Raw genomic sequence first — 14,775 nt, 5'->3', positions numbered from 1 at the left:
AATCAGAAAGTAAAGGGAGTAAAACTTACTTTCCATAATCCTGGCAGAGATTTCAGAACCAATTCCACATTGGGGCCATCCTTGTTCGACACTAATAAGATGGTTAGTTTTAACTACCGATTTGACAATGGTTTCTTCATCGAGAGGGCGCAATGACCGCAGATTTATTACTTCTGCTTCTATTCCTTCACCAGCAAGTTGTGATGCTGCATGCAGGCACAACTCGACTGCCTTAGAGTGTGCAACTATAGTCACATGCTTTCCTGAAATAGAAAATACAGTTAGATTCACCAAAAATTAGCTTTCCCAAGTAAGACAGATGAAAACTAACATAAAATATAAACCACTAAAAAACAAACTGTGGCAATACAATAAACCTGGTACAACAAACTGAGTTATTAAATTTGTTAAACTGTAATGGCCCATCAACCACAGTTTCAAGAGAAACTATTTGGCTATTCTTTCGATATGACTAACAGAAAACATATAGCAGGACCACTGAACCAGCATTTGAATTATCACTTTCCTCATTGAGAGTTTGATGTGTCGCTGTACTCAGTGACTCTGAAGGGATAAAACAAAGAATAAAATATGAGAAGCAGATAAATGGAAGAATTCATTACAGATGGACCATTGTTTCAAATTATACAAGAAAGGGGGAATGAATCTGGTGATGTCTCATGGAAGGATCACCTCAGCATAAATTATGGGAATCATAAAAAAGAACCCTGAATAAGGATGGACCATTCTGAATTTGAAACCAGTTCCTCCTGGACATGAGCCAGTGTAAACATTTCGGATATTGTCATCAGTAAAAGGTGAACAAGAAAGTGGAAGAAAGAGAAAGATGGTGGCAAAATATGTAAAATGGAAATGAGCAGATCAACTGATATAGCAGGCACAGGAAATGGTACAGGGAAACTGACAAGAGTGTAAAATCATGGACTAACAAAGAGTTCACAACATATTTTGCCAGATGCCTTGAAAATTTACAGTTTGTTACTAACACATAATCTCTTCTGCCTAAACCCATTTTCTTTTACTGGAAGTTTCATCCTAATGACAGCAGTACATAATGTCGTAAGTATTCCAGACACTTTCATGTCTTTTCTATTACCATGAACACAGCTCCTTTTAATGAGTAAAACCATTGTTGTTTGACTTATATTCATTAACATGCAAAATGTATCAAATACTAAAAACTGTACATCATCGGTTTCAGCAGTCTAAATTTTAAGTGCTTAAATTTAGACGAGAGTTTTTTGCTATAATGAGTTGACAAATAATTGAGTTCATAAGTAAAAGCTGCTCTTTATAATGCAAGTTTGTTTGTTTGTTTGTTTACTTCCTTACTTTATTTGTATACTTTATCGATGAAAAATTAAATTTGCAAATTGCACATCTTGTAACGCCACTACATGTATTGATATAAGACATGGAATTATTGACAAGTGTCATTACTTCTATGTTTGGTGGTGATGCTGCTGACAGGAACACAGCACCTCTGGCTTACTAGCAGATGAGCAGCTAGGCAGCTGATTTCAGCTCGAGTGGTTACAAGCTCGTCTTCATTCTCTGTGAGTCAGCTGACGCTGTTCCAATTGAACCAATGCAATGTTAACACACACTACTGGTCCGTGAAGTGGGCTATTCTACACTTTTAGAACTGTACTACACCTGTCTGCTGTATTACTAGAGTGAAGTTACACTTCAGCACCTATGGTCTGGTATCCTTTTTCAGTCTAGGGAACTAATTAACCATTATGGTGGTTCCCACCACTATCAGTATTGCCACATCTGTGTTACTATAATGCATCTGGCCTATGTTCTGTGTTCTTTAATTTTCTTGTGGCTGAGGACTATTATTTTCTTTTCTTTTGAACTTAGTGACCTGTTTCACATTGCAGTGGACTTATGCACGAGTAATAAATAACTGTTGACACAGAAGCAGGAGTTACAAAACTGGCAACAAGGTGGTTATTTTCATATTTGTGCTGCACGTCGAAACCTTCCGTAAAGTTTTGGTATTTTTCAACTTGTGCCTCTTTGGTGGAATCTCTTTGCCAGAGAGGCTTATGGTGCGAATGTGATCTGCAAGATGGTGTGTGATTGGCAGCGATGGGAGTCTTGAGTTAGCAGGTGGCGAGCAGGCCTCTGTGCTGGGAGCAGCCCACGTATGTGCTGGAAAACGATGTGGCCGCACCTGGAGCGATAGTGTGGCCTAGTTGTTGTTGAGAGCCGTTGTTTGGAAAACTGTAATTTGGAAAGGAACTCCCTTTTATATGCAAGAGTGTTTCGGTCGCGCAATACTGGTGTTGCCTGAAGGAGATTGGCAGTTAAAGCAATAGTTGAAGGTGTGCATGGCCGTCACTACACTGTCACTGCGCCCTGGTCGCATTTACACATGAGTACTGGATACCTCCACATGAAGCTGAGTAACTTTATTATTGAGTACTTGCCCATCTGTGTGTTTTAGTTGCTCATCTTGCAAATTTGTAATTGAGTCTCTTCTTGTGGGGCGCCATTAGTTCCCATATTTTGTGACTGGTCATTTGTTTGTGTAAACTGTTCATGTGACAAGGTTCTCATTAATTGTGTGCCCTGGTGGGGGCCATTATTTTGTATACATGTGTGGTAACTGATTTATTTTTCAGGTCTTATTATGCCAATTTAATAATGTGTGTAATGTATTGCCAGGAAGTGTGCCCAATACTGACATGTGAAATAAAATAAGATTACAGCTCTGTAAACTCACTGTGATAGCAGTGGATGAATTATAATGCCAAATCTGTTCCTAGGTTAAGTAATTACATTTTGTAGTTCATATGTCTCAATTTGGTGCTCATATGAATGAGTTTTGAACCTAAACTTGTTTTGAAAGTGTTCGGTACTCCTGTACATCAAATGAGCAAATTTTATATTGTGGCATGAGAAAAACTAGTGTGTGCAAAACTTGTGATAAGGTGGTCCCACTGTAATTTGTTGTTGTGTATTTCAAGTGCTTTTGCTAAATTGGATTTATGTTAATTTTGCTTTTAGGTAAGAATTGCTGTCAGTTTGTTGTTATAAATTTGTTTAAGGGTTACTACATGCATTTTTATGATACCATTGGGGATTTTAAATTTTTTATCGCAAGTAGTTATCAAGCTCGAGTTGAAACTTAATTGATGTTACAATTGCTGTGGGCTCAAATTTGACAGTACTGTATTGCCAATATTTTACTCCTGATATTGAATCAGTGTCAGTATCATCAATTAAGAGTAACCCTTGAAATGGTTACTCTTTAAATGAGGAAAAAATTAAAAAGGGGTAGGACGATATGTTTTTTTAATAACTGTGTGTTATGAAATTAGTTTTAAAGGATGTCGGAATTAATCTTAGCCCAGCCCCTTACCACTCCTCCATAGCTCCTACCATACTAGTATTAAGGCACAACTGTCAAAATGCAAAGTTTTTTTGAAGAGCTCATTCAGCAAAAGGAACTGGTAAAGCTTTTGATGAGCTCAATACTTCAACAGTTACAAGCATTGCCAGCTATTTCAACCTCTTGACTGTCTCAAGATGTACAGAAAGACTGGTAAACAAACAAACAGTCTGCACTGAATTTAGAGGTAAGTTATAGTAAGTGTCTGTCATGAGGAGACATTTTGGTCGTCACCCACATCTGTTAGTACAAACGTCGGCACCACTATCGGACCTGTCAGCGTGACCCATCAGATATTTCTCTCTTGCATTTGGAACATTTTTCTACCCAGATGCACATATTAGCAGCCCATTCAGAGTTTTCATAACATTGCAAATCTGATTCCTGGGGGTATGTTTTGTTGATTGCTGACCTTAAAGGTTTAAGAGGAATGTGCAAATTTACATTTATATATGGACAACCATATTTTGAAAGGTTAGTTCGAGATGATGTAATCTGTCTGGCCCATGATAAAGATGTGTGCACACAGGCTCTTCTCTAGCAGGAGTGTTATGCACTGCACCTGCTTCTGGAATATCACAGTAGATGTTTTCTTCTGGTTTCGAAATCTCTCCCATAACTCTGGTAAGGATGGACTCTGTGCATCAAACTTCAATGTCAGTTCCTAATGTGATATGTGTGTGTGTGTGTGTGTGTGTGTGTGTGTGTGTGTGTGTGTGTCGCATCTGGTGGTAGCCCACCCGCTCCGTTCTACGTCTTGTTCTGAGGCACCTACCCCTGTGGTTTCGGTTGTTCTCTAGCTATTTAGACTATTTTATATAGCATGCATGCCATGGCCTAAGTGTCCTCTTTACAAAGCAGAATGCCACCATATTGCAGAGATGCATCAAAGTGCATGGATTACAGACAATTATCATGTAGTAGCATCTAGAAAGATACTGTTACATGCAGAATTATAAGAAGTGCCAGTGAAGTTTCTCTTAAATACTGGTGTGTCATTCTCTATGATCACTCAGTCCACATATTTCAGTATTGTGCTCCAACACTACGGCAATCCAAACTATGGGCATAAAGACATTATGACAGTCCACAGATAGACCAAGTGCAAGTTTCAGTCAAATATAACCAAGTTACTTTGACAGTGCCTTTCCTTACTCACCAATCTGTAGGAAACAAATTTGTACTGGCTGCTTATTCCACATTTTGGTTTTCTATTCAACATTCTGTGCTTTTTATTCAACCTTCAGTGCCATAGGAACCCAGAGAGACTATCTGCTTTGTAGTTATTTGCCCACATACTATGGACGAGTACAGTGGGGCCGCAGTTCTTTAAGGCATATCAAATTCAGCTAGCACTCCAAGCTGAAGTTAACCTTGAACTGGACTGTTTGGAACAGTAACAAGTGCTTTTCCACCATCTCTCTTAGCCAATGGGCCTCCCCTCTGGTGGTAGTACGAAAGCCAGGGGGCTCCCTCCAACTGTGTGGCGTTTCTAAACTTATGTGCAATGCAAAAGCAGTTGTATATACCTCTAACCATACCACCAAGGAGCTCTTTTCTAAATTGTGGGGTCAACATTTTTCAAAACTTGATCTTACAGAAGCTTATTGCTACTAACACAAGTAAACGATACCTGACAAGTGGTGGTTTGGGGTGGCAACACACCTGCAGCAATAAGTGTTGCAGCTACTCAGCCAATCACATTGGGAACTACCCCCAGATGAAGCTGCTGGCCACGGATGGATAACGGGATAGCAACACACAGGTAGTCCGTCACTATACAGCCCGCCAAGCACAAGTCTCTTCCCCCCCGTCCACCCACCAAATCTTATTCTCCATGGCCAAGATCAACACACCCAAGCAACCATGTCGATCCTGTTTTTGCTGGCCCCCTTGGAAAGATGCAGTTTATCTTGTACTGAAGTCCTTTCCTCATTTTCCTTATGTTCTCAGGTTGCAGCAGACAACATTTGTGATAGTGAAGGCACTCAAAATTTTTTGGCATCTTCTCTGCACCTTCTTTATGGACAATTGACTTCAGTTCACAGCATCAGAGTTATAGTAATTCTGCACTTGCTACGGCATGAAGCATTTTATGACCTTACCGTTTTATCCAGCTTGTAAAAGCTTTGAAGAATTTCTTCTTCATAGGAAACCACCACCTGCAGCTGTACGGAAATCACAACCAGCTTCATTTACAGCACCCCAGCCAGACGTCTCCACTGTCTGGAGTGCTACTGCAATTGCAGAACTGCCAGGGCTGCAGGTACCCGCACCAGTACAACCTGCTTCTGAAATTCCCACACCACTGGAGCCTTTAACTTTGATTCCAACACTACTGTACAGGGATCACAGTGTCAATCCTGTACTGACTGCAAGGACTTCCTTAAGTAACAGTCCACTGCCACCTTGTCACCCTGCCTGGACAATTTCAGCCCCATGTGCCGATTCAAGAGGGGAGGGATCTTTTACCCCATATTTGTTTCATGTTGCATGTATAATAAATATTGTCATAGAACAGGTAACAAAAGTGTGCATTGACAATTTTAATTTTTTAAACACAAAAATTGCTCACCTTGTCGCTCTATTTTTGCTTTGCCAATTGGAATAAGGAAATCATTTGAAAGAGCTTCATCGCTCATAGGAAACTGAACACCATATAATATTTCATTTTCTAAACAAACTACAGGATCTGGATCCCTGATAGCAGCCTTAAGGAGTCCTTTTGCATCTTCTGACGAGTAGGGCGAGACCACCTGTCGCAACAGATACAAATCATGTTATGCTATCACTGGAACAACATCTACAGAGAAAATAATCTCCACAATTATACTGCACAGAATTAAAAACTTCTGAAGCACAGGCAAAGTAACACAAGCAAAGTTAATGAAATTAGCATCTGTAACCGGGAGTTTTTCTGCTAAGACGGAGGAAATTATAGGAGACAAAATAAAAAATTCACTGGTAAGGAAACTGCAATACTGACCACAGCAGGGCAGCTTTAGACAGAAATCATCAGTGAAAGGCAGCAGGAATCAGCTTTGAAAAAAATTAAAAATGATTTAGTGCACTTGACAAGTCAGGGAAGTGAAAAAGAGCCTGGGGATTAAACAGTACAGTTGAGATGCATATAGGCAGTGAAAAGAAAAAGGGCGGGGGTAGATCGAGGAATAGCATACACAAAGAATGAGGAGAGTGGAGGGGGTGGGGGGGGGGGTGGCGGGGAGGGAGAAATGGAAAGTACAAAAAGCAGATAAAAGCTAGGCATACAGCGGGACATGACTGTTTTAGATTAAGTTTTTTTGTTCAGTTCAATAAAATAACTGTCTGCTATGCAGGTGGCTACAGTGCTTAGTGGTTGTCACAACAACTTTGAATTCCTTGACCCTGATGAATCAAAACACTCACTCACTCACTCACTCACTCACTCACTCACACTTTTTAGGGTGGAGTTGTGAAAGCTCATCAGCCTTCTGACTGGTCTTACACAGCCCATCCATAGCATGCTGTCCTGACACAATCACTTCATATCGCTGCAACACCTACACCCAACAATCTGTTGTTTATTGCATATATTTCAATCTCAACAGTTTTTGCTTTCTGCAGTTCCCTATAGTATCATAGAAGTTATTCCTTGATGTTTTAATACATGATCTATCACTCAGTCCCTCTTCTAGTCAGTCTTTTCCACATATTCCTAGTATTGTCAATTCTGCAGAGGATTTCCTAATTTCTTGTCAGTCCACTTAATTTTCAGCGTTTTCCTGTGACACTACATATGAAATGATTTATTCCATTCTTTTCTGATTTACCCACATTCCATGACTCACTTCACATATAATTTAAAAGGCGACCACATACCAATGTCCTGATTAATTGTGGGCATTTTTAAAGTACTGTTACAATAAATATTCTTAGTTACTGACTGTGTCATAGGTTGACTGACACTTGTAAGGTACTCTCTAAGCACTGGCTATCACACTGTCGATTGTGTCTATAGCAATTGCACCCAACATAATCTGCAATAACTTGGTAGGAGCATAAAGAAAGTATTTCAGAATGGAAAAAAGAAATAATAAAATAAATCCCTGAATACCTAAACAAACACTTGACTTACAGTTGGCATGTCTTGACTAGTTACAACACAATATTAGAAGCAAAAGTTAATTTCAGAAGTCTAAATTTTGGGGTGCATTATCTTTTTTTTTAAAAAAAAAATATTGAATACAGTATGTGTTTCATTTCTGTGGCAGTCCTCTTCAAGCTCTCTCATCATTCACTTTTTGTGATCCTTCTCTGCACATGGAGGACATAATTTTTGCATTACTACTATGACAATATCACTTTTAAAGGAAAAAGATTTTTTAAGGAGAGTGTGGAAACGTGGGGTGAGGGTGAAAATCATTATATCAAAGACAGTCACTGCCAAAAGCAATTACACAAAATAAAGGAAAATTTACAAATAACCAGAGCTTTTTTCCTTAAAAAAGTTTGAGGGTACTCTGACATTGGATATAATGCAGCGAAAATTACTTATAGCTGAAGCATGGGATACCATCTGTCTGCTTTTAGCCATAACGTCATCAACATGTAAAAAAAGGTATCAGACTCTTCAGTTGAAATGCTGCTCAAATGATGCAGATTATACCGAGAAACATCCAAGCAAACAAGAGAATGTGGCATCGAACACTTCAGTTTACATCACCTCACATGAAGCATGTGATTCCCATCAACCCCTAGTTTTCTGCTCATCTCTCACCTCCAACTTAAAAGTTGCAAGATCGACAAGAATGGAACAGCAAACGCAAACAAATAAAGAATAAAAAACTAAGATGGCAATGAATCGCGGAGGGTGATGGTAACGGGACTGTACAGACATCTATCGGTAGCTCGGCGTCTGAGCATACACACATCGTTTAGCACTACCATTAGCCCCATTTAGCACTACCATCGGCACAGGCTAGAGCACAACATGTTTGTCTAACTGGCTGCCAGCGATTCTGTTGTCAAGAATAGTTACCACAGCTTTGATATGCTTGAAAGTCTCAATGACATTGCTTTTCCCACCAAAAACTGCACTGGTACAGTTCGTATTGCAATTACCAACATGAGAAATGAAATAAAAAATTTACGTCCTTGAAATAAATCTTTTGGCACTCTTCCAAGTTCTCAACATCGTAAAAAAATTACTTTGTTGACAAAAAAGTTTAGTGGTACGCATCCCTCAGTGTTCCCCCAGAAAAACAGCACTGCAAATTACATAGCTATGTTAAAAAACTGATTTTATCACCTAAATTTTAGCCTTTCCTTAAGACAACTAAAATTAAAAATTTAATTTAAAACATTTAAATGATTGACCACTCAGGTATAAAATTTTTTAATGTGTTTCCATCTACATATACTTTCCCCACAATGCACTGTACAGTGCATGGTGGAGGGTACATCTCACCAATATTATGAATAGCCTTTTCTATTCTATTCACTGAGCAAGAGAAAAATGACTTTTTATATGCCTTTATACTTGCCCCAAACTCTCTTATTCTCACTAGTTCTATGTGAGATTTACAATGATGGCAGCATAAAGCTCGCACAGCCTTCTTTGAATACAGTTTCTCTATATTTACCCAATAGGATTTCACGAGAACTATTTTATCTTTCTTCCACGGATTACCACTACTTTCTCAGAGCACTTCTGTAACATTTTTGTGTGGACTATACTGACCTTTTACGGTCCTAGCAGTCTGATTTTATTGGAGTGTTGTGCCTACTTGATAAGAACCTGAAAGTATGGAACAATATACTAAAATTAGTCACACTAGTGTTTCTTTACAGGTATATTGCATTTTCTCAGAACCCTTTCAACAAATCTATTTCTTCGATTCACCTTCCCTAATGCCAATAACACATTATTGTCCGATTTCATATTGCTTCTTAGTATTACCCCTAAATGGTTATGTGATATGTGCTTGACATGTTCACCACTAATCTTGTAATCAGATACTATTGGGTTCTTTCTCTTTGTTACACACATTTTCTTACATTTATCCACATTAAAGACTGCTGTCATTCATTACACCAAGTGGAAATTTGGTCCAAGTCATTCTGCAGTTCCTTACACGAAGAGACTCCACAGGATATCTTGGTTAGGAATTGGTGCTGAATAAAGTAATATGTTTCACATGAGTGGTTTTTCCTTAATCTATCCCGATTCTTTGAAAGAGGCTTCTTTCTCTTCCAGAATGTATTAATGTCTGAGCTTGGAATATGCTTTAGGATCCTGCAGACAGACAGAAATTAACAATATTGATCTTTAATTCTGTGAATCCAATTTTCTACAGATTTTCAGCTACATATAACAGCTGATCCACAAAAAATATGAGGTAGGAAATGAACTAATTCCACGGTGTATTCACTATAAAATCAGTCCCTGATTTACGTAGTCTTCACTCTTCCTCAATACAATGTGTACTATTATTAATACATCTCATTTGTGAGTCTGTGCAGCAGTCTAATAATGGTAAGATAGTATCTCCTCTTGTGTGAGTACAGTTTTTGTGGTGTCACCGTCAGACACCACACTTAGCTAGGTGGTAGCCCTTAAATCGGCCGCGGTCCGATAGTATATGTCGGACCCGCGTGTTGCCACTATCAGCGATTGCAGACTGAGTGCCGCCACACGGCAGGTCTAGAGAGACTTCCTAGCACTCGCCCAGTTGTACAGCCGACTTTGCTAGCGATTGTTCACTGACTTCTACGCTCTCATTTGCCGAGACGATAGTTAGCATAGCCTTCAGCTAAGTTATTTGCTACAACCTAGCAAGGCGCCAATATCCGTACTATTGATATTGTGAATATGTACCATGAAGAGCGATGTTCTCCATTAATGGATTAAAGTTAAGTATTCCACCAGCTACGTCCGTTTTTCTCAATTCTATTCCCTTGTCATGTTCCAGACCTCACGGCAGCCTGCGTGAACTAAAACGCGTGCATTTCAGCCTCCTTTAGCAATATGGTGTTGGCTCTCCTGCCAACCACAACAGTTTTAAATGTGGAATTTAAAATATATGTTTTCCATCTGCTGTATTCAGTTTCAACATCGGGCAGATCCATGAGAGATTATATGAAAGGTTTAAATCCACTCACTCACTGACTTTATACACATTACCAGAACTTAATAAGATTTTCTGATAGCCAGGATCTGAATGTGAAATTTAGTGTCGACTTTACACATAGCACTTTTTATGTATGTACAGCTGCTATGAACTTTATTCTGTCAGATTCCCCAAAGTGTCATTTTGTAGACAGAGTGCAGCAGTCTTTCTTGCAAAATTTTTTGAGTCACATTATTAAACAGTATGGGTCTTTGCTGTATTTTATTACTTTACTTGAAGCATATTTCTCCAGTCCACAATTTATAATGTCTTTTAAGTTATAACTAACTGTTGTGTTTGTCAGATATTAATTAAATATTCTCATTTGGCCCCATAAATGAGTTAATGATATCAGTTTGTCCAAGCACAAATATTCTCACTTATTTCTTGATGACATTTTCCCCTTTAGTGATCCTTGTTCCGGTATCAGCATCATGGTCACTAATCCCGCTCTCACTGGTGACACCCGCAAATAATTAGGAGGCGGCTCCTCCTCCTCCTCCTCCTGGAAAGTCTGATCTATCTTTCTGGTTTATGTACATATGTAGATAATTTCCTTACTCACCACTTCACAAATTAATATTTAAGCATCTGCACTGGGTAACACCGCTACACTTAACTGTCAGTGTGGGCTCTTCACTTGCCGACAGTAGCTCAATAACAACTGAGAAACAGAACACCATCAGAGGAAACTAATACTCATCGTACAAGTCAACCTATGGTAACGAAAGTCTGAATCCTCATAGAGAAGAGCATGGGTATAACTCAGCACGTGGCCGGTACGGTGTCTCAACTGAGCACTAGGCAACACCAATTGGCTTGACGTGCAAGGTGAGGTCCATGGTAGTTGAACTCTGTGGAAGCACTGATCTGCTTGGTTTACAGCCACCTGCAGATAAACATCTCTGTCTGTGGGTCTGCCCGTACTACATCGAACATAAGATGATAGCACACATTGGGATGGCATACTGAACTAACTGAAGAACATGACACGTCTCCTTGGCTATTACACTTGGCCTTTATTCCCTGCAATACCCATGTGCCCTGGCACCCAGCAGGAGGACACCATGTTCCTGAGCCTTTGTAGCCAGAGGAGAGCATCTTAGACATCCTGGATTACTTTATCAGCTGGATAGTAACACGGCAAAATGTCTTTGTCATGTAGGTGAAGGGGTTTCCAGTGCCATCTGAGTTCGGATAGGATACGAATTCGCCAACACCATACTGGGATGTGCCACAGGCCAGAGTTTTAAGGTTTACCCAGCATAAAAGAAACTAGTCAGGGAGCAGACCACAAACAGAGCTTGAGGGATTGGAAAGCCCACAGACAATCCAAAGACTACACAAACTTATCACTCTTCTGGTGGAGGCAGTTGAGAGGATGATGGACGCACATGGTGAAAGTTTGGGGGGGGGGGGGGGGGGGACAAATTTAGTTACTGCCAACAGCTTAAGAGAGACATATGCCTCGAAATTTGCAGCCCGGCCCTATGTATTCTCAAACAGCAAGCTATATGACCAGAGAAAGGAGCCCACATGAAAAAGAACAGATTGATACACCAAATGTAATTCATCAACTATCTGGAAGCTGAATGCAGAAAGGGCACCTAGTCCAAAAATTTGACCATGAAAATAGAAGTTGCTATTCCACATTCGTATTGTGTGCCAAGACAGAGTTCAGTGGAGGACTTACAGTTTTTGGCAACTGGGAATAAAGCCACACTGCCGAACAACAATACGGCACCACTATCAATGGGATTGACAACACACCTTACCGGCAGAGCAGCAAAAAAACTAGACAGGTAACTCTTCTACCTTTCTGTACAGTCACTGAAATCACGAAACGGCATCAGGAGTGGAGAAAGAAACAGCACAATGGGCATCTGATCCATTGGCAGCAGGGCAAGGGTGCAAAGTAACTCAGCATTCTGTCCATCTGCGCCGGCATCTGCTCCTACTACTGCTGTTCCTTTTGTAGACCCAACTCTTCCTGCCAACACTATAGAAATGTCAGGTCCACAGTGGCACAAAATTACCCCTATGGAACGGGACACAAAAAACAGGGGTGTTGCACGTGTAAGAATGTCCTTCATTGCCAATTTAGTACCTGCAATGGCATGAAAATACAACTAAACTACACTGTGTGTTCAGGCACTTCATGGGCAGACAGTTGCTCAATAATGACTGGGGAATAGAACCCCACAAGAGTAAACAAATACTAGTCATCTGACCCAATCTAGGAGAAGCAGAAAGACTGTGCCCTCATAGTTATGTGCACGGGGATAGCTCTGCCCGTGGCTGGTGCAGGCGTCTGCTGACTTAGCACTGGGCAACAATACTTGGCAGAATGTGCAAGGTGAGATCTGTGGTAGTAGAACAAGCACCAGCCTGCTCGCCCTGTAGCCACAACTCTGTCGGCAGGTGTGCCCATATTATGCACCGTGTGAGCTCAATGGCAGGTTTCCACATTATTTCACAGTGCTATCCAGGCCAGCTCCTAAGCCTCCAACAGCTGGTGAGGATACTTAAAATACTAAAATATTTGTTTGTTACAAGTGACAACTTTTTTTTTTAGATTTAGTGTATTAATTTCACAGAGTTGTGTATCAACTCCACAAAAGCAGTAAAATATCATATTGACCAGACTATAAGACAACTCTGAATATCAGACAATCACCACTTCCCCCTCCTCACCCATTTCTGAACAGGCTCTTTGAGAGATTTTTATCATTTAACATATTTTGACTAATCATATTATCAATTGTTTTATTGATATAAAGTATCTGCCTAAAGAGTTAATGTTATAGAAGACTTATGACATTTTTGTCTACATTTTCATAATACAAGGAGAAATAAAACAAACAGAAAGAAATGGTTTACATTAATTTTTATCTTCACTAACTTTCTCTGCTTACTATCAAAGCAGCCATCTGTGGTGGTAGTACCACCACTACCACCACCACCACAGCATATCAAAGTAAACAGATGTCTGACCGATGTTGCGCATATGGTCTAGAAATATTTTCTTGGTTATATGATGCTGAAATGCAAGAATTTTTTTGTCAAACACTGCAGGAATTCACTGAGCTAACACTGTTCCACTTTGTAAGCTCCATCCTCTTATCATGCGAGAGCCAGTACTTTCTTTGAAATCTGATGTGTGCAACTGGAAAATTCCTCTACCTCTAGTGTCTTAATTTGGATAATTTCTTGAGTAATTGGGATGTCTTCACTGTATTTGTCCTGCACGTACTGAACAACCTGCTGCAACAATTCTGCTTCATTTCCCTGATAGTTCAGCATCTAGAATCCACATTTTTTAATTTACTCTGTCTACTGGCACTTCAGAACATGTGCTTGTGTGTGACAAAATTTTATTCCTGCTGCTCCTTTGTTTGTAGCCTCTGCTTCATGAATCACAAATTAACTTAAAATTAGCACTCTAATGTCTGCAAGAATCAATGGTGAACTGCACTCTCCTAGATCCATTTTTGTCAACATAGTCATGGCTTTACTCTGCATCCATTATCTATTGCTACAGGATACAGTTCTTACTGTCAATATAAGCAAACTGAACAACAAACAACTTTGTCCTCTTGGCTCCCTATAGTTGAATCGGCAGAAATTTTACCACTTCAGATTAACTGTAGCCAACCCCAAACATCAACAGTTATGCAGAGCTGTACAGCATTGTTGAAGCTTTTGGGTATCATTAATTTGTCTACTGTAGAAACATATACTATTGAAAAATATTTGTCCAATTTTGAAGTCAATTCAATTCCAGCCAATAGTCGATTCATGTGAATTGCAGTTTAAATGTGGCAAATGTTCATAAAAAGCCGAAGTGCACAAGACGTGACTGGTTGGCAGTGCAGTGAAATTTGCTGCCTACTTTCCACTTCCTCCCAAAATTTGTACTAGTTGGCTCAAGCAAACTGCTGTCACTATTCTTCCTCTAACTTCTCACAATTCTTCATATTATATTTGGATGTGACCTTAGTTGCCAAAGCATCATCTGTAAATAAGAGATGGCCCTATATTAATCTATTACACAATGTAAAACTGTTTACCACAACAGCAATAATTTAACTTGCGAATGTAAGATAACTAAGTATTCTTTGAATGGCAAATTTGAGGAGAAAACCTCATAGTTTGGTAAATATGATACACTTTTTCTACTTTTCATCCCACTGGTGCAAT

The 14,775-nt window shown here is 39.6% G+C and overlaps 1 protein-coding gene across 1 annotated transcript in view; it reads right to left on the bottom strand.

The window, feature by feature from the left end:
• LOC126297871 (pyruvate dehydrogenase E1 component subunit beta, mitochondrial) overlaps positions 1-14,775 on the bottom strand; it is a 97,624-nt gene that overhangs the window by 41,246 nt on the left and 41,603 nt on the right. Inside the window, exons 6-7 of the mRNA XM_049989162.1 lie at positions 6,000-6,180; positions 30-263 (exon numbers count right to left, since the gene is read on the bottom strand). Of these exons, the coding sequence (XP_049845119.1) occupies positions 30-263; positions 6,000-6,180 (415 nt within the window). The remainder of the gene's footprint in view (positions 1-29; positions 264-5,999; positions 6,181-14,775) is intronic.

This window comes from Schistocerca gregaria, chromosome X (assembly GCF_023897955.1).
Source record: "Schistocerca gregaria isolate iqSchGreg1 chromosome X, iqSchGreg1.2, whole genome shotgun sequence".
Classification (NCBI taxonomy): domain Eukaryota; kingdom Metazoa; phylum Arthropoda; class Insecta; order Orthoptera; family Acrididae; genus Schistocerca; species Schistocerca gregaria.
The sequence above is the reverse complement of the archived record's forward strand: the minus strand, read 5'-3'. Positions and strand labels throughout refer to the sequence as shown.